Source organism: Miniopterus schreibersii (assembly GCF_964146895.1).
Source record: "Miniopterus schreibersii genome assembly, chromosome: 2".
Classification (NCBI taxonomy): Eukaryota; Metazoa; Chordata; class Mammalia; order Chiroptera; family Miniopteridae; genus Miniopterus; species Miniopterus schreibersii.
Genome location: NC_138102.1, coordinates 159325779 through 159345607, shown reverse-complemented (window position 1 = coordinate 159345607; position 19829 = coordinate 159325779). Strand labels below are relative to the sequence as shown.

Sequence of the window (19829 nt, the reverse complement as noted above, 5' to 3'; positions counted from 1 at the left end):
ATAAAAATATAACTTCACTTTTTATAAAAAAATGGCAAATTGCTACACCAATTAAAGCTTTTTCTACCTAGTCAGAAAAGATTAAAAATAAAAATAAATGAGGTAGAGGAAAAGATACATTTATGTATTACTGGGAGTGTATAAATTTCTAACTCTTTGAAAGTTAATTTTCAACATAGTACAGAACAAAAATATGAACATCTGCTTAAATCAACAATTCTTTTACTTATTTATCTTACAAAAACAGCTTTGGCCATTGTGGTTCAGTTGGTTGGGTGTCATCCTGAGCACTGAAAGGTTGCCAGTTGGAGTCAATGTTTCTTTCTAAAAAAATCTGAAAAGGAAAGGAAAGGAAAGGAAGGAAAGGAAAGGAAAGGAAAGGAAAGGAAAGGAAAGGAAAGGAAAGGAAAGGAAAGGAAAGGAAAGGAAAGGAAAGGAAAGGAAAGGAAAGGAAAGGAAAGGAAAGGAAAGGAAAGGAAAGGAAAGGAAAGGAAGGGAAGGGAAGGGAAGGGAAGGGAAGGGAAGGGAAGGGAAGGGAAGGGAAGGGAAGGGAAGGGAAGGGAAGGGAAGGGAAGGGAAGGGAAGGGAAGGGAAGGGAAGGGAAGGGAAGGGAAGGGAAGGGAAGGGAAGGGAAGGGAAGGGAAGGGAAGGGAAGGGAAGGGAAGGGAAGGGAAGAACCAGGATGCACAAGGATTTATTTATGAATATAGTTATGCCATCCTTGTTTAACAGGATAAAAAATTAGAAATATCTGTGAGTGAAAAGTAAGAGATTGATTAAATAAATTAGGAAATGTTTATTTAGCACACTGCTATGCTGTCATTAAAATATGCTAAGTGAAATAAGTCAGACAGAGAAAGACAAATACCATATGATTTCGTTTATATGTGTAGTCGAAAGAACAAAACAAACAAATTGAAACGGGGCATAGATAGGGAACAGACTTATGGTTGCCAGAGGGAAGGAGGATTGGGGGCTGGGTGACAAAGGTGAAGGGATTGAGAAGTACAAACTAGTAGTTGGAAAATAGTCACAGGAATGTAAAGTTCAGCTTCAGGAATATAGTCAATAATATCAGAATAAATATGCATGGTGCCAGGTGGGTGCTGGAACTGACTATCCGGAGATCACTTTGTAAAGTGTATTATTGTCTAACCACTGTACTGTACGCCTAAAACTAATACAAAATAATATTGAATGTAAGCTGTAATTAAAAATAAAATAAAATAAATCCTGATATACAGGAAATCTTAATAACATGGAGAAATTGTCATGATATGGTGTTAAGTACTACAAAAATAGATTATAATAACTGGACATTTAAGTATATAATGAACACAAAGAATATTATTCATATTTTTATGTGCACTAAAAATGTAGAAGATAAATACCAACATTAGAAGTGACTCCTTGTGTGTGATTGGATTACAGACCATTTTTACTTGTTTTCTTTGTGCTTTACTGTATTTTCAAATTTTGTAAAGTGAATAAGAATTACTCAGAATTAGAAAAAAAGCAAAAAAATATTAAATGAAATAATTAAGGGGTTATGTAGTTGAGTTTCTAATAGAAATGCTAAAATTAATGATTAAAATAAAACACTCTCTTGTCTACACAGGTTGGGAAAAAGAATCTGACTCACATATGTGGGTATTTGTCCTAATGGGTAATATGCTTCGTGGAATTGGAGAAAGCCCCATACAACCCTTGGGGATTTCTTATCTGGATGATTTTGCTAAAGGAGACACTTCTTTTTATTTAGGTAATGTACAGAAGAACATTAGATTTTATGATTACTTTCCCTGGGTCTACCCTTGAAATAATAGTGTTTCTTCATTCTTTTTCCCCCCTTTTTATTAAATTTATTGGAATGATACTGGTTAACAAAATTATACAGGTTTCAGGTACACAATTCTATAATCCATCATCTGTATATTCTATTGTGTGCTCATCACCCCAAGTCAAGTCTCCTTCCATCACCATTTATCCCCCCTTCCCCCCTCCGCCTCTCTCTACCCCCTTTCCCTTGGCAATCACCATCATTCTTTTATTTATTAAAAATTTTATTTAGAAAGAAATGTATTTCATAATGTTACTTTTAAAAACATATTGAATAAGAACCATATTTTTGGCATCTGATAAAATTGTTTTATAATATTTTTCAGGTAGTTTGTTCGCAATAGGAATGATTGGTTCAATCCTTGCCTTTACAGTGGGATCTCTGTTTTCTAAAATGTACGTGGATATTGGATATGTAGATCTGAGTAAGTACAATCAGAACAAGGTAACATGATAACGCTTTTCAAGTGCAGGACATCATTCTTTCAAATAATTAAATTAATTCTTTCAATAGTCCTTTGCTTATAATTAAAAGTTACAAATAGGAAGTAAATGTACTAATGACCAGAACAAAAATAAAATTCATTTGTCTACGCCAGGCTTTTACCACTAAGTATATAGTAAAAAATTATTTTTAACAAACTTGCTTAAGATGATTTCATCCAAAATAATTGCATGATTGCAGGTTTCTTAAATGTGCCCTGTAATATCATTTCCCTGCATTTACCCTTGGGAAACTTCCTCTCCGTTTTCTATTTGCATAGTTTTTAAAGTCTTTTCCCAAATGTGGCTTCTGTTCAGAGAAAACTTACTGAACCCTCTTTAGAGAAACCGTACTTAACTGCTCCTATTAGTCACCAAGAGCATGCCTTTATTGTAGCCACTATACGATGAGCCATAAACATTTGAGCAGTTACCTGTCAGGTCTTCCAGAACACATCAGGATGGTCTCTGACTTAACACATAATAAAGAATTAGTGTTTGTGAATAAACAAATCTGATTTTCTATCTCACCAGGACTTGAGCAGATCTCCAAGGAAATCAAAGGGTTCATTTGTGTAATGGAGTAGACAAGACAGTAGGCCAACAATAAGCACAGATTTGAAAGTGTTTTATAGTATAAGCTGAAGCAAGTCCCTGTTGAAATGTTTTACATCTGATTTGGAAATGTAAATTAGAGTTTAGGTTCACATTTCGTACTTTTCTAGTCATTCACCTCCAAGTTCCGCATTGTTTTTATCACTAAGAGTACAGAAAGACATTGCTAGAGTCTTTAGGGTGGTGGTTTTGTAACCTCTTTTCTATAATCAGAAATCATACTCACAATATTTTAGAAGTCCTGGTGATTCCATTTCTACCACTGAATGCTTAGACGTTATTGCATCTTCTCTTATTTGGTCATGAGTATGATGTAAACATATAATATAGTTCACCTTGGCAAACTCCAATGCCTAGAGGAGCCAAAGACATAATAAGTAAGGAAAGAGTGCCAGGCATGGTGGTTAAACTGGGAAGAATTGGTAGTGGTGGACTGCCCTCCTCTCATGCCCGAAAGCACATGTACTACTCAGCCTCAACCTGTCCTTTTCATGCAGAAATATGGATCCAACATTGACAAGATCTTCTGATTGGTTTTCAAGAAAGTCCAAATTTTTCTGTAGAATTTTTTATTTTTTTAAGACAGTGTGTAAGCCAAGGAAAATACTTTGATAGGCCATGTTTAGCTAGATCATGACTTCTAGCTCCTATATGTAGACCAAAAATAGAACAGGAAAAATGTTATCAAAATGACATTTCTGACAGATGAATACTTAACATGGAAATGGAGTCACTGCTTTTACCAAATGTTTCCTAAAATCTGTCTGAGTTGCTGATTATGAAACGATATGATTGTGTAAATCAATTTTATTTTTTTTAATTTATCTTTATTGTTGAAAGTATTACAGATGTTCCCCTTTTCCCCCCCCTTTGACCTCCTCCTCACTCAGACAATAACAAGGGTTTATATGCCTTTCATAATTGATACTTCAGTAGTTTGCAAGCTTAAAAGTTCAATGATGGCAATTATCTAGTCATGTCACTAGAAAAGCCACCAAGTTCACACCAGCTCAGGCAATGACATGACTGATTCTTGGACAATAGCAGCTATATGATTCCATTAACTTTTTCTTAAATCAGGCTTATCCTGATTTAAGAGATGAAAAAGTGTAAATAAAGAAAACAGAGTTTCAGAACTGAGAAAATATAGTTTATCTGAGGAGAGCAGTTATTACTATTACTGCGCAGAATTTACTGCATTTAAAAATAATTGTTTTATGTTTTCTAATTTTTTATTATAGGCAGTATCAGAATAACTCCTAACGACTCTCGTTGGGTTGGTGCTTGGTGGCTTAGTTTCCTCTTTGCTGGACTATTATCCATTATGTCTTCCATACCATTTTTTTTCCTGCCCAAAAGTCTGGATAAACCACAGAAAGAAAGGAAAGTTTCAGTATCTTTGCATGTGTTCAAAACAAATGAGGAAAGGAATCCAATGACTCTTGCAATAGACCATGGGCAAAAGGCCACTGAAAATATAACTGGTAAGTATTCCATATTTATTGTGATTTGGAATTGCTAATCCCAGTGAAAGGGAGGAGTGAGGATTCCAAAATAATAGGTCATACTCAAATCATCTAGAAGCTTTGTTCTGCAGTAAATTTTGATGAACTATTTTTCTAAGATCCCTACTAAGGTTAGTAAATGTTTTCTGAACACATATCAACTCTCTGAAGAGAATTAGGTTTGTGGTCTTTAGCAGGGAGAAACCAACCAAAGACTAAAAATATATGTTGTATCTAAACCAGAGAATATATATTCATTTTAAAATAATATGCTGTAAACTATGAGGGTTAAAAGGACTGTTATATTTCATTCATTCATTCACTTATTCACAAATGGTACCAGGCACTGTACTATGCCCTGGTGACAGAACATTGCCTCTGTTTTCCAAGAATTTGCAATCTAGTGGGTTGACCCTAGAAGAATATAGACAATTGCAATGCAGTCTTTAAGTAGTATGGTAAAGTGAAATATAAGAAATTATGAATGCCTATAAATTGGGCAATTTAACTATTCTTAGGTGAAGAGATGGAGTAAGGAGAAGGAAGATAGAGATTTCTCTAGATAATTAGAGTAAGATTTTTTTTCTTGGTAATCATATAGAAAAAGTTTGCTTACCTAAATATTTTAAAATGAAGCAAAAGCAACAGCAGTAGTTAAGATTATCAAATCCAGTCATGCGAGGAATGATCCTCTGTCATTTGATAGCACCTTGCCTTTCAACCATAAGGGGCTAACAGATAACAATTTAAGAGCAGTAACCTAGAGAATGATCCAGCAGCAGTCAGAGCAAGGAAGTTGAAACAAGGAATTGTTAGCACAGTTTTTGCATTGCATAGAAATGGTGGACTATAGAAACCAAAGCAGGGCAATGCCGGAACCCTTGGCACCCTTTTCAAGTTGAAGTTGAAGTGAATTAAATATTCTCAGGTGGAGCCCAAGTTCTCCCTCTCACCAGTTCTTACGCTCGCTCACTTTATTGTAGCTTTATCCGCCCCATCACTCTCATTCAAAAGCAGTGGTGTGATGGAGCCAGCTTGTACTGGCTTGTGACAGAGGACTGTTAATTTTTCAGCTACGTTGGAAGCTTGAAAGTGGCCATTGTGGAAGAAATTGAGAAATACTACAAATCAGGCTTTGTTTCCCCAACAGTCAGTTGTTAAACATTTACCAGCACGCCCACTGAGTCGAAGTTTCTGAAACTTAACATACACACTAAAAATAAAATACCAAGAAAATTTCACTTGGTCTGTTTCCACTGCACCAAATCAGATTCATGAAAAGTAGTGGGTTGTCTAAACCCATAAGGAACATAGTTAGTTGACCGTGAGCCCAAACAGAATGGGGAGGATACTGATATGCAAAATCAGGACAGTTGTAAGCATCATCTGTATTATCGACTGTGTTTGTAGATAGTGATCAGAACAGTAAAGAGGGCCTTAATTATGTGCTGCTAGGAATAGATTAAATAACTAAGAACACTTAGTCAGGAAAAATAATATTGGCTTTGTTATATATGTTTTTTAGTAGAATTAAGACTAATTGGTTAGAAAGAAATAAAGAAATATATCAGTTCATTACAAAACAATTTGTAAAACAATATTGTAAACAATAAGAATTGGCCAAAAATGGAAAAATTTCTTTCTGAGGCCGTTAGCTTAATGTTACTTGACTTGTATTGATCTAACTACTGAAAAGATATAGTGGATCATGATTGTATGGAAGTTCAGACTAGACAACATCCCAGTTCCCACCCACCGCAAAGATTCGTTGGTTTGGTGAACCCATCTGCTCCATTTCTTTTGCCGCAATGTCACGATTCATTCAGAATGCCTCACAAGTCAGTGGGCCTCCTGCTTTTGGAGTCCCAAGGAGAAAAGTTGAGCATTTTGGCCTAACAATTTTAAATCGTATTTACTCCTGCTCTAAATTTCCTTTTCTTTGTTTTCTCTTCTACCCCCCTTTGCCCTAACTCTCCTTTCTCCTTATTATAAGCAGATGAAACTATTTTTTAGTTCCCATTGGAAAGGCGGCTTGATTCGGACCATATCTCATGAAAACCTTTCGTGATCTACGGAACAAGGCCTTTCAAAGCCCATGTCACCCGTCTCTCTAGCCGTACATGGTTCTGCCTTTTTAGACTCTGATATTTCCTCCTGTTTTTCTAAGTAGCTCTTTCCACTTTTAACTTCCAGTACAGCTGGTTGACCCAGATCACACAATTCTTGCCAGGGACAGAGGTTACGAATTTGCTCCACAGCTCTTTGTAGGCACAGGTGGTTGTACTATCGTCACGAATGTCACCTGAGGCGCATCATTATTCTCTGCCTGTCCTCGCGCCTTCAGAAGGGTCACACATGCTCCTGCTCGCTTCACTGGGGCAGCATTTCACCACAGAGCAACGGCACACCAGGGAACAGGAGGTCTGTGTCCTAGCGCTAAATCGATCTTTATGACTCTTGAGCCTTAGTCTTCTCATTTCTGTGAGCTTTGGATTATGCCATCTTTAAGGTAAATTTCTACCTAATAATTATGTTATTAAGTGCTAATAAATAAGAGACGTTGCATATTGTGTTCACTTTTGTTTCTTGAGCACCTGGCATATTGCCTGATATCCAGTTGAAAACCAAATATCTGTTGAATAAATGGGTAAATAAATTAGTCATGTATGTAGTTGCATGGTAGCATGGCAAACATAGTCAAACACAAAGGGAACAGAGCAAGTGGCCAACAGCATGTCTATATAATCCCATCTAGGTAAAATGAACTAGCTAAGTATTAACGTATATATGGGAAAAAAATAAAGGAATATGTAATAAACTATTGATAAGACTGGCAGGTATTCTAACTTTCTGTGTTATGTATTTATATAATAGTAAATGTTATGTAACATATTTATAAGATTAAGATATTAATATAAAGCTACATTATTGTATTTTCTTTATGTTTTTATAGGTTTTTGCCAGTCTTTAAAAACCATCCTTACCAATCCCTTATACGTTTTATTTTTGTTTTTGACATTGATACAATCCAGTGCCTATATTGGTATTATTACTTATGTCTTCAAATACATAGAACAGCAATATGGTCAGACAGCATCTGCGACTAACATTGTGCTAGGTAAGAAACATTGTTTCTGTTCGCTCATAGGCCGCATGCTACCAAGTGATTGAGTTCTCAGTGCCATTGTGTTGTGATGATGACTTCATATTTTAGTAAATATAGTTTCAATTTATTCTCTTGCAAATCTTATCAAATATGTCCATTTCCTGATGTCATCCTTGTTCCGTATTTGAAGTGGCATCTCATATTATTTTTGAAGAGATCAATTCCTGAAGAAAAAAATTACATGTAAATGGAGCATTTAGACATGGTATCTGCATAATTGGATCTTAAAATTTAGTGCTGAGATCCAGAGACAAATCCTTTTGTAATGTAATCGTTGTATTTCCATAACTCATGGATTTTGAATCAGGACCCAGCTACTTACAAAAAGTAGAACATTGTTGTTTCCCAAAGAAAAACAATTTAAACAAATCATTAATGTCTACATAATTCAAAACAAATATCTTATAACAGAGAGGGGTTTTTTGCTATAATATCTATTTCCCATGACATAGTGAAACTTGCTTGTGAAGGAATGGTTTTCTTATGTCATTCTTCACCTACACCCAGTAAAGTGCCCAGCACATTGTAGAAACTAAATAAATATTTGATAAATTAAATTTATCAAGTAGCATGTGAGTAGGTCATAAATAAACAAGAAAATAATAATTATGTGTGACGCTCAAATTGAACTTAAAAGTTTGAGCTGTAATAGTTAAGTTAGGCTCCCAGTAATGTTCCCAGCCTGAATTTTTTTGTTACAGTGGTCCTCATATTTAATAACTCTTTCAGGACAACAAAATAGGAAAGTTATAAGAGAGATCAATTATTTTTAATATTATATATAGGCTTCTTTATGATCTCAGAGAATATGTGTTTAAATGAACAAAGAGAGATATTAATTCAAGAATTCAGTGCTAAAGTACTGAGCAAATTTGGAGTGAGTTTTTAAGAACTGCATGTCTTCATTTTGAGGAGATATAAAGGATTTTAGATGGTAGGATGAAAGGCTCATGGGCAGGAAGATAATGTTTTGTTGTTTTCCAGTGGGGGAAGCATCTCGTAGAAACCATCTGTTCAGACATACAAATATTCTCAGTCACTGACTTTTGCTATTGAGGAAACTAAGCCCTCAGCATTGGCAAGAAGAAATCATTTTTCTCTCTCCCATATGGTACACTGGTACCCTGCCTTCATCCAGGCCTGCCAGCCTTAAGAAATAATGAGATTATAATGAACTTGGTTGATATATAGTATGTTTCATATGTATAGATGTTCCAGAATACTGTATTATATAATTACTATTTTTCTTTTATCTCTAGGATTCATAACCATACCAACTATTGCAACTGGAATGTTTGCAGGAGGATATATCACTAAAAGATTCAAATTGTCCTTGCTTGGAATTGCCAAATATTTACTTTCTATTAATATAGTGACCTTCACCGTTTACCTATTAAATTTTGCACTAATCTGTGAAAGCAAGTCGGTTGCCGGACTAACCTTGACCTATGATGGGTTTGTATATATCAATATATCAGTTGCACAATGTATAAACTATCCAGTGTAAAAGACTTTGAAGAAACCAGGGTAGATGCCAATTTTAAGTAAACTTTCTTTTGAGAGAAATTTCAACTTACAAATTCCTAAAAAGGACATTTTTTAACATTTCAAAAAACTTATTTTATTCCTTCCTTTAAAAAGAGCTACATAGTTTGTCATAATAATCACTTATGGGGTGCTTACAGTGAATGACGGGTACTTTTGTCCCTGTTTTATTGATAGGGAAAACCAAGTTTAGAGGGACACACAGATTATATGGCCAGCAGTGTTAAGATTCTGACTCAAATTTAGGGTTTTCGACTCCAAAATTCTTAGTCTTAGCCACCTTAGCCATTATAATCTTGGATGGGCCATAAGATGAAGACAAATGACATTTTCTAAAAGTGACTGAACTATCTATATCTGCAGTTAATTTTGATGTTTAACAACTATCTTTATAGGAAAACATGTTCTTAGTTGGACTACTGAGTTCTCCTTTTCTGCGAACTAATACTGCTTCTTCTGGTATTGTCTTCATTGACAGAATTGATAAATATCCTATATGTAACTGCATATTACACACATGAAAACCTTTCATTTTTATTATTATCAAATATTGTGAAGTATTCCTAGTACTACAGTCTCTACCCCCAAATCAAGGGCAAGATTCCCGTGCAGATTTCTTATCATCTCCTTTGTACAGCCAACAATTTAGGCTTAGGAACGCTCACATTCGAGCTTAGGAAGGTTCACATTCAAGCAACAAGCAAAGATCCTTCAATCACAGTTCAGTAGCCACGCTCCTTAGTGCTACTTATTGTTGGCTCTCAGCTTTTACATTCTATGAAGCATCCATTTTGACCTGCCGAATATTCCATTTCCTTACCTAGGCATCATCCTGTCCTAGGAGGCTTGACAACCTAGCCTCGCATTATTTCCCTGCTTCTTCCTAATCCTGATTATTTCTATACAGCATCACTCACTCTGGAAATCAAAATACAGGGTACCTAGAACATTGCACTTTAGAGGTAAAGGAATCTTAGAGGTCATGCAGCCCAACCCTTTTATAGTCTCTTTTTTTATTAGTTGAAGCTCAATGACTTGTCTGCAGTCCTCCAATGCCTCCAGGTCAGCACCACATCACATCATTGGCTCAAGGGCTCCCTGGTTATCAGGGCAGGCTTTAAGCCTTTAGCTGGTTCCCTGAAATCAAGTGTGGTAACTGTGCCACCTATTCAAAAGAAGGCAGCTACAGTCTTCTGGGATTTTTTTCAATCGGTAAATTTTACTGAGTGCCTCCTTAAAGGTCAAGATGATTTATAGGATGCACCAACGACCTCATGGAATTCACAGTCTAATGATAGCAAATTGCAGAATCAATGTACTCAACATTTATAAAATGCTGGTCATTGGGGTAAGTTTTTAAAGTATGAATTAGTGCAGAGGTTCTCAGAATGTGGTCTGAGGGTCTACACCGGTCCCTGAGAGCTTATCAGACTGTCAACAAATTTTAAAGTACTGTTAAAATAATACTAAGACAGTATTTGCTTTTTTCATTCTCATTTTCTCATGAATGCATAGTGACATTTTCTAAGCCTACAAGACATGCAATGATAACACCATCTGATGGCTAATGATATGTGTGCTTATCTCATGTACTAAAGTTTTCTTAGCATTAATTTCTAATAGAGTATATATCAAAAGATACAACCCACTTGAACAAAAAAACTTTGAGGGCCCCAAAACTTTTGAGTATGAAGGGCTACTGAGAACAAAATATTTGAGAACTGCCAAATTAATTTTTTCCCAAAAAATTCCCATGAGTTAGATGCTATTGTATATGACTTACAAATGGCAAAACTGATTTTAGAAAGGGTAATCATATTGCTATGACATGGCAGAACCAATATGAACACAAAAGTTTCTGATAATAAAGTCCAGACTGAGTCATAAATCATTAAGCTTAACCACTCCCAGTTGTATGTCCCCAAGCAGAATTAGGTATTAGATGCTTTTTTCTAAAATTATTGATAAAAGAATTTTGGAATTTCAGAATCCACTTTTTTCCTTTTTCATGTAAATTACTTTCTCATGCAAAGATAATTTATCAATCCTCAATTATTATCAGGATTTTTACCCAAAACAAAATAATTTTAAAAATCTATAAGCAGAAAATTAATTATGCAAAGTTCTATTTTGTAATTTTAGTAATGTGTTTTAAGGTTATATTTTATAAATATAACCATGTTTTACAGTTAGTTATTATAAAGTATGTTGTAGTTTCATTTAAAAATTATATGGTGTTTTTCCAGTCTTTCTCAACTGACTGTATTTTTCTTGATTTTTTAAAAAATTGATCCTTAGGGATTCTGCTTTAACCATGTTACATTATTTTCCTATGTAGTGAAAATATAGATTTTAAAATTCAAATTAGTTAAGCAATATTCACAGATTTTTGAGGGCTTTACAGTGAGCTGGGAGGAACCTTAGTCTAATGCCATTACCTTGCTGAAGAGAAACTGAGAACAGAAAAGTGAAGCGATTTATTTAATGAGTGATTTCTTGATAGAGTCACAAACACCTCTTGCCTAAATCTTACCTATCTTCTTTGGTTTCTTTTTATTGTTTTACCTTAGCTAGATCATAAATCATGTCTGGGTAAAGATGGGGGGTGAAGAAGTTAATACGCCCTATAAAACTGCCATTTTGCCATCACCGCTCATCAGATTTCTCTCTGGAATTAAAGTGCAACCCTTTCCCTTGTTTCTCCTTTCTCGCCTCTCCTCTCTTCTCCCCGCCCCTCTCCTTCCCTCCCCTCTTTTTTTCTTCTTTTCACTTCTTCTCTCCCCCCATTCCTCCTCCTCTCCTTTTCCATCTCTCTCTATTTGTGATATATGTCTATCATATCTTTCCAGAAATAATCCAGTGGCATCTCACATAAATGTACCACTTTCTTATTGCAACTCAGACTGCAATTGTGATGCAAGCCAGTGGGAACCAGTCTGTGGAGACAATGGAATAACTTACATATCACCTTGTCTAGCAGGATGTAAATCTTCAAGTGGCAGTAAAAGGTCTATAGTGAGTATTAATGAGAAAATTGCATACAGAGTTTCAGATATTAATTTCTTCTATTCTTTTCTAATTTTTAAATCAGGGATGAATTAAATGTTAATAGTGAACTACTTTTTTTTTTTTTTTTTTAAAGAATCCAGGAAACTATTTTGCCTTTCCACCGTTAAGCAACTGTACTTTTAGAATATTTTATTTAAAACCTGTGAATATTTTAGCTTGAATGAATGAGACTTCCTTAACTATAATAGACTGTATTTATAGACCAGTCATATTGCACAAATATATTATATAACCTTTCAAAAACTATTTTTTAGGTGTTTCATAACTGTAGTTGTGTGGAAGCAACTGGTTCCCAGAACAAAAGTAACTCAGTGAATTTGGGTGCCTGCCCAAGAGATGAGCAGTGTACAAAAAAATTTTATATTTATATAGCCGTGCAAATCATAAATTCTTTTACCTCTTCATTGGGAACATCCTCAACTCTCATGCTGGTTTTTAAGTGAGTATGACTTTTTAAAAGCATTTTATGTATATTAGACTATAAACATACCTAATAATGTACCTATTTTTCCATAATATATCTGGAACCCAAATTCATATTTTATTAATTTTAATGTTCTAAGAATGCATTTTCTTAAGATTATTGTGATATTTCAATGGCATAATTAGTAATAATCTTTGATTCTTATATTACAAAAATATAGATTCTATACTTGCTCCTCTTACTAAGAATATTAAGACACAGACTGACAATAGGCTCAATCCTTAAAAAATCCCTGTTGTGAGTCTAAACGAACTTTTAATTTTGAAATACCTTACATCCTGATGAGCCTGTCAGAATGAATTACCTATTGATTTTATTGAAATAAAACATCTGGGAATCAGACTGTATAATGTAAGGTCTATAATATTCCAAAGCTTTTAATCCACCCTTAGAATGGCTTTTGACCTAGTCTCTCAAATACCTTCACAGACAAGAGAAAAATATATGAACAGAATTCATTCTTTTCTTCACTCATTAAGCAAATATTTAGACCATGCTGGGTGAAGAATATACCATGGTGAATAAAACAGGTAGAGTCCCTATTCCCATACAGCTTAGAGCGTGACAAGGAAGACCTATGTAAGGCAAATGAGCTTAAAAGTAAATGTGTAATTAATACTTATGAAGAAGAAGAGCTCTATTCAAGAGAATGAAAAAAGGAACCTAATTCAGGATTGAGGGGAGGAGCTATAAGGAAGACTCAAAGAATACTTCTCAAAAAAATGACCTTTAATCTAAAGGTCTATAGAAGTTCAAGGTAGCCAAATGAAGAGCTTTACAGGTCTAGGTGCCAAGGCCTCAAGACAGGAAAGAGCTGGTGTGTTTGAGGAATTAAAAGAAGCCTGTTGGTTGGAACATACTGAATGAGAGAGAAATGGCACAAGATAAAATTGGAGGGTTAAGAAGGTATCAGATAAGACAAGGCTTATCTGTGAAATTAACTGTTCAGTCACCTAAAATTAAAAACATAAAGACTTGAATGTAGGTCTAAAAACATATATGTATAAATATGATGACCTGGGTAAAGATCTAATTAGACTTACAAGACCTAGGTAGTTGATCACAAATAACTGTCAGCCAACAGCCTGACATGGAAGGGGGGGAAAAACAAATGTATTGACTTTTGTTAAAATCAATATAGACCTATAAACTGAGTCTACAGTTGTTTAAATTCTACTCTGACCCCAAATTTTGTCAAATTTTATATTAATTTATTTCACAGATACAGCTCCACCTTAATATAAAATCTTGTCTACTCAAAAGAAGTTTCCCATATTTGCCAAATTACAGATTTTAACTTATAGGAAATCATCTCAGAACTCTATATTAGTTTTCATCTCAACAAGTCTTAGCTTCTTAATTTAAAATCTTTCATGAAGAAAATGAGGGTTTGAGGGATCATTGTTCTATCATCGATGACATCTATATTTTATCTTATTGAGAAAGTGACTAAGATTAACATCACTATTTGTCAAAAACAATTATTGATCTCTCACTAGCCTTTGATTTTATCAAAAGAAATCTTTGTGAGGCAGACTAAAATAAAAATATAAACTTCAGTCAATTAATATTAACATTAATATCATAAATCTAGTTAAAATTAGAATAAACCATAGTGATGCTATTCATGCATTCAATACATATTTATTATGTGTTGAGCACATAATTTCTGGATAAAAATGTAAACAAAAGTGATGTAAGCCCTGCTTTTACCAGCCTCCAGGGGGGGTGTGAGAGGTAGGGTAATTGATGGGTGTAGAAGAAAAAACAATAAATAAATAAGCAAGTAAATATGTAAAATAGGTATCAAGGATTAGAAAGAAAAAATAAATCAGAGTAAGAATATAGACAGTGGGGTGGGGGCAGACAAGCAGCACTAATTCAAATATTGTACATTGGAAGTCATTTGATAAAATATCTGAATAAAGAATGAAGGTACAAGTCATGCTGAAATGGGGACAGGTGCAGAGCAATCCAGGCAAGATGGCAGCAGAGGTAAATGCCCTGGGGTGAAGCATCCTTGTCATGTACAAGATCAGGAGTGTGTAAGGAAGAGAGAGTTAAGACAGTGAATTTGAAAGTTAAGAGGTAGCTATGAAGAAGGGGATGCTCAAAACTGAGAATTAGGAATGTGTATACTAATCGACATGACCCTAGGATGGGGGAAGTAAAACCAGTGGTGTGAAAAGATTAAGAAATTCAGGAGCCAGATCATTGGGAAGATGGTCTAAATGGATACTGAAATAAATTGGAAAAGTGGCAAAAATATTTTGGAAAATAAATGGCAGAGAGCCAAGTACTAATCATCAAAGAATGATGGGGGTGGTGAGGCGACAACAAGGAGGTGAAGGAGTGATTTATTAGGACAGTTCACCTTGTGAGGGGAGTTAGAGGTCTTTCAGAGAAGGCACTCAAGTCTAGAAGTAGTAAAAAAAAAAAAAAAAAAAAAAAAGGCAAGAAGGACATTGTCCTACATTTCAGGCCCAAGGTAAGAAGGATGTTGGAGAAAGTTGAGAGAGTTTCACAGAAAGAGAGATATCAGGGAGCAGCCAGACTTTGTCTAGAACAGAAAAGTAAAGGGATTGCTAAAATTGTAGGATATAAGGATTTTGCTGGTAGCAGACTATGTTTCAGGGGATACAATGGAAGAGTTTGAGTGATGGAAAGGAGTAGGAGACTGGGTGTGATTAAAGGATATACTAAACTACATTGGGGTGAGAGTCCTGGGACCCAGAGGTAAAAAAACTAAGGCTAAGGGAGATTGAATGGCTTCTCTAAATTACTTAGTTCATATGAAGCACCATTTACCTCTTTATTCTCAAAAACAAGAACCAATGTGGAATCATCTAGGAGGCACTTAGCAAATATTTGATGAGTGACTAAATCTACTTAACTCCATGAACAAATACAGTCATCAAAACACTTCAAGACAGAAAGAAACCTTTGTATCAGTTAATTCAATATTTCAGTAAAAAGATTTTTGAGACTCAGTGAATCACCCTCTCCCCATTGCTGCTGGATAGTCCATGTACTAGGTTTCCATGGGGATAGTAGTTTCATCTGTTCATTGAACACAGACAAATGGAGTTATGGAAATAACTTTCTAAATGCAAGAGTGAGTTGATTTCTAAAAGGTTATACAAATGTGGTTGCTACATTTTCAATTACATTAAAATACATTAGACACTAAACTACAGATATTTTTGACCCCCATCCCCGAGGTTGTATTATGTAGTTCATGAATCATATTAGTCAACTTTTCTGTTAACAGCAATGACAGAAATAAGATGATAGAAAGAGCTCTGCTATGACTTAGACCTAAAGTATTTGCTCATGGCCTGTGTTAACGAAATAGACCACAAAGAATCAATTTCTTCATAGGTATAATAAAGTCTGTCCCAATCACTATCATAGGATTTCATAAGGAGCCAATATAAAAATGTTTGTTAAATTGTCTTGAAATCATAACACATTAAGTAAATAAGAGAAAAATAATAATTATCATTCAGATGTTTTCCTTTTAAAACAACTGAAAATAAAATTTTAAATAAAGTCAGGTATTTACTTGAGAGTTTTCTTTCAACCATGAAGAACGATGACACAGAAATGTTTTAATATTGAACCCCGTTGGCATTTTAAAGATATTAATGATATTTTTGCCTTTATTTTATTTCAGAAATGTTCAACCTGAACTGAAATCACTTGCGGTGGGTTTCCATACATTCACTATACGAACACTAGGTATGATCATAAATTCAAGATATAAATTTTCATGTCAAAGCTCAAAGACCAAATGTAATTAATTTCAAATTTTAAGAAGGTAAAAAAAAGTATGAGTAAAATTCATTTCTACTTTTGCGATGAATGACAATAAGAGACAGAGGGAAACTGTGTGAACTGAAGGATAATTTGATTAATTCTAGTTCAAGTCCATTTTTAAATAGAACAAGGAATCATATTTGTTTTACACTCTAACGCAAAAATAGTCTGCAAAGTTTTTGTTTTTGTTGTTGCTTTTGTCGGTTTTTTTTTTACTTTCAGACTTAGGAATATTTTTTCCCGTAGGCAGAGTGGAGGGCCTTCCTTTTACATTGATGGGGGTAATCCCCCCAAAAGATGGGGGGGGGCTGGGACTCTGGTCTGGCTGAGACTGTGTGAAACAGCAGAAGTGGACTTTCGCTGCCTTACTTCCCACTGCCTAGTTCTCTAAGGCTGGGACAGCTAACTTTTATCAGAAGTTAAAACTGCAAGAAAAAATGGAAACTAAAAGAACTGAGCAAGTTGGAATAAGGGAGTATTCTGAATGAAAGCTAAGGAAATTGTGGGTTTTGTTGTTAAAAGGTAGGGCTATAGATGCTGGAGGTTAAAGGCCTCTTTCTAAATATTCCAATGACGTGATTATTATAAGGTTTAAGAAATCATCCTTTATCTTTTGTTCCCATTTACCATGTAGACCACACCGATTTCTGTTGTTAGCTTAACAACTTCTAGCCTAAATCCTGTGCATGCCTAAGTCCTGTGTAAGACCAATTAACATTATATGCTAATTCCTGGGAAGTAGGAAGAGGGCATCGTTCTTCTAGGGATTGGGGTAGAAGACTGATCATGGCCTGGAGGCAACTGCTCATGGCAGGAGGAAAAGTACATGGGAGGGGTCAACCCCTGGGACCATAACTGTGGCCAAATGACAATGAACAAGTTGTCCAAGAAGTTTACTTGAGGAGAAGGCCACAGATCCTCAAAGGTAAACAAGGAGATGGAACAGGCCTGGGAGAGGGGAAGGTAAAGGTGCTGCAGGGTCCCTTTACAGTTCTCCTCCCAGGTTCCTCGTCATTGCTTCTGTAATCTCGCAGCCTCTGTCCACCCCAGCGGTTAGTTCCCTGTCTCCAGACCCCATGGAATTGCCTTACTCCTAGAATCGAGAGCACAGAAGCTAGCAGATGAACATAGGATTTGGGGAGCCAGTACTCCTCCTGATATGCTGGAATGAGGCTGAGAATAAGGGAAGTTCCTCTAGTGACATAAAATAGAGAAAGAAAAGGAATTTTGTCATCCTGGTTGTGAGCATCCTATTTTGATATGTCCAATATATGACACAGTGGAACCTACCTGCTTCTACAGGAAAAATACATACTAACGACCAAACTCCCAAATGAAAAACAATTGTCTTGAATACAACATGTCTGGAAATCTTGGAAGGTTTATAGAGTAACTGAAAATGGTATTTGGAAAACAGGTTATTTAAAAATTTTTAAATTCCAGTGATGATTGAAGACCAGGTTTGTTACCTAAAATATTTAATTCATTAAGTTTGGTCCAAATGAGCATGTCCCTAAAATTCTGGTCAAATTACCAATGCTTAGAACCAGGAATCAGTCTCAACGTTTATTAAAATAGCAGTAAAAGGTGGGCACTTCTGCTATAAGACAACACACATGTTCCTGAAAAGCCTCACATGGCAAAATCATACACCACAAACAAAAATTAGGTTAGGCACAGACCACTGCAGACCTAGGTATCATTATGATCAGAACATTAATAGAAACAAAATTCAGCACCACAGGCTCTCACTTGGACAGCCCAGGCTACTTCAAGAGTTATTTAAAATGCACATAATCAATAGAGAGAAAACACTTGGTTGTGCGCTCTAGTGACACCAGGAAAGTGGAAGCGGAGCTCTGAGCAAAGAGAGCCTTGCATTCTGTGAAGTTGGGCCTGTGCTTCTTTGGGGAGGAAATCCTAGTGTTGGCACTTACCTTTTAATTTTCTTAACAATAGAGCTGAAAAATCTCCTGCTTTGGCAGCATTTAAACTGAGAGCTTTTTCATTTCCCTGTGAAGCTATGTCTACTCCCACTCCTCCAGCTCTCTTTGCCCCCCTCCCCAAGTTGTATATAAACCAATATAACGTTCATGTTTTACAAAGAACATTCTCTTTTTTACCAATCAGGCTTAAGTTAACTGGCATTATAAGAACAGAGTATGCAGGCATATTATGTTCCTATGTGTGGTGGCAGGGTGAGGGTTGATTAAAGGTATTTGTGACATTTTAAATGGTTTCGGCTTCTGAGATTCCTTTTTTTAAATTTTATTTTTATTAAATTTGTTGTGGTGACATTGGTTAATAAGATTATAAAGGTTTCAAGTGTACATTTTTATGATATATGATCTCTATGTTGTACTGTGTGCCCACCACCTGAAGTCAAAGCATCTTTTGTCACCATGTATTTGACCCCCTTTACCCTTTGAGATTCCCAATCATCTTGATTCTTGAGGAGAGTTAGGCCAAAACAATGGAAGAGTCCTCCAAAGTTTTTAACTTTTACTTAATCCAAAATACATCAATGTGGACTATCACCCCATTACATTTGAAAGGTTTGGATTGACATTCCATCTCATGTTGCAGGAGGAATTCTGGCTCCTATATATTTTGGGGCTCTGATTGATAGATCATGTATGAAGTGGTCCATCAGCAGCTCTGGGAAGCAAGGTTCTTGTAGGATATATAATTCCACATTTTATGGGTAAGTTATCACTAATGTATTTCATTAATTTACATTTTGCTTTGATTATATTAATCATTAAAGGTTGAGAGAGCACTGTCAGTATAATAATAATATTGATAATTATAATACAGGCAATCTGATATCTCATTTTAATACTCATAGGAACTGTAGATGGTTGTTTTTCTCCTTTCCTTTAAATATGAAGAAACTAAAATTTAAAGAGAATGAGTAACGGTCAAAAATCACACAGCTAATGACAAAAAGATCTGGGATTTCTAGTTAAATCTCTTTTGTTTCCCAAAATTCTCCTAATAATAAACAACAACAACAGCTATATTCAATGGCCTCTGACTTCCCTTGGAAGATACAAAATGCTCAACTGGGGCTCTAGTCAGAGGTCAGTGGGGAACCAAAAGGAAAGAATTATTTCTATACTATTCTATTCATACGGAAGCAGCTGGGTAGCCCTCTAGAAAAAAATAGTGGCAATAATACCTTAACTGTAAATAAAAATTAATTGCAGATTAATCAAACATATAAATTTAAAATTTAAAAATGCAAGTATTAGAAGAAATTGTGATAGAAATTCTTTTAATTATCTAGGAAGCAGGAATGTGT

General features: G+C 35.2%; 1 protein-coding gene across 2 annotated transcripts in view; it reads left to right on the top strand.

Moving 5' to 3' along the window:
- The window catches only part of LOC308552225 (solute carrier organic anion transporter family member 1B3-like), a 51132-nt gene that overhangs the window by 28202 nt on the left and 3101 nt on the right, over positions 1–19829 (top strand). For both annotated transcript variants that reach the window (XM_081127315.1, XM_081127316.1), the window contains exons 7-15: positions 1619–1762; positions 2166–2264; positions 4179–4421; positions 7396–7560; positions 8868–9063; positions 12003–12168; positions 12477–12661; positions 16383–16447; positions 19112–19229. In XM_081127315.1, the coding sequence (XP_080983441.1) occupies positions 1619–1762; positions 2166–2264; positions 4179–4421; positions 7396–7560; positions 8868–9063; positions 12003–12168; positions 12477–12661; positions 16383–16447; positions 19112–19229 (1381 nt within the window). The remainder of the gene's footprint in view (positions 1–1618; positions 1763–2165; positions 2265–4178; positions 4422–7395; positions 7561–8867; positions 9064–12002; positions 12169–12476; positions 12662–16382; positions 16448–19111; positions 19230–19829) is intronic.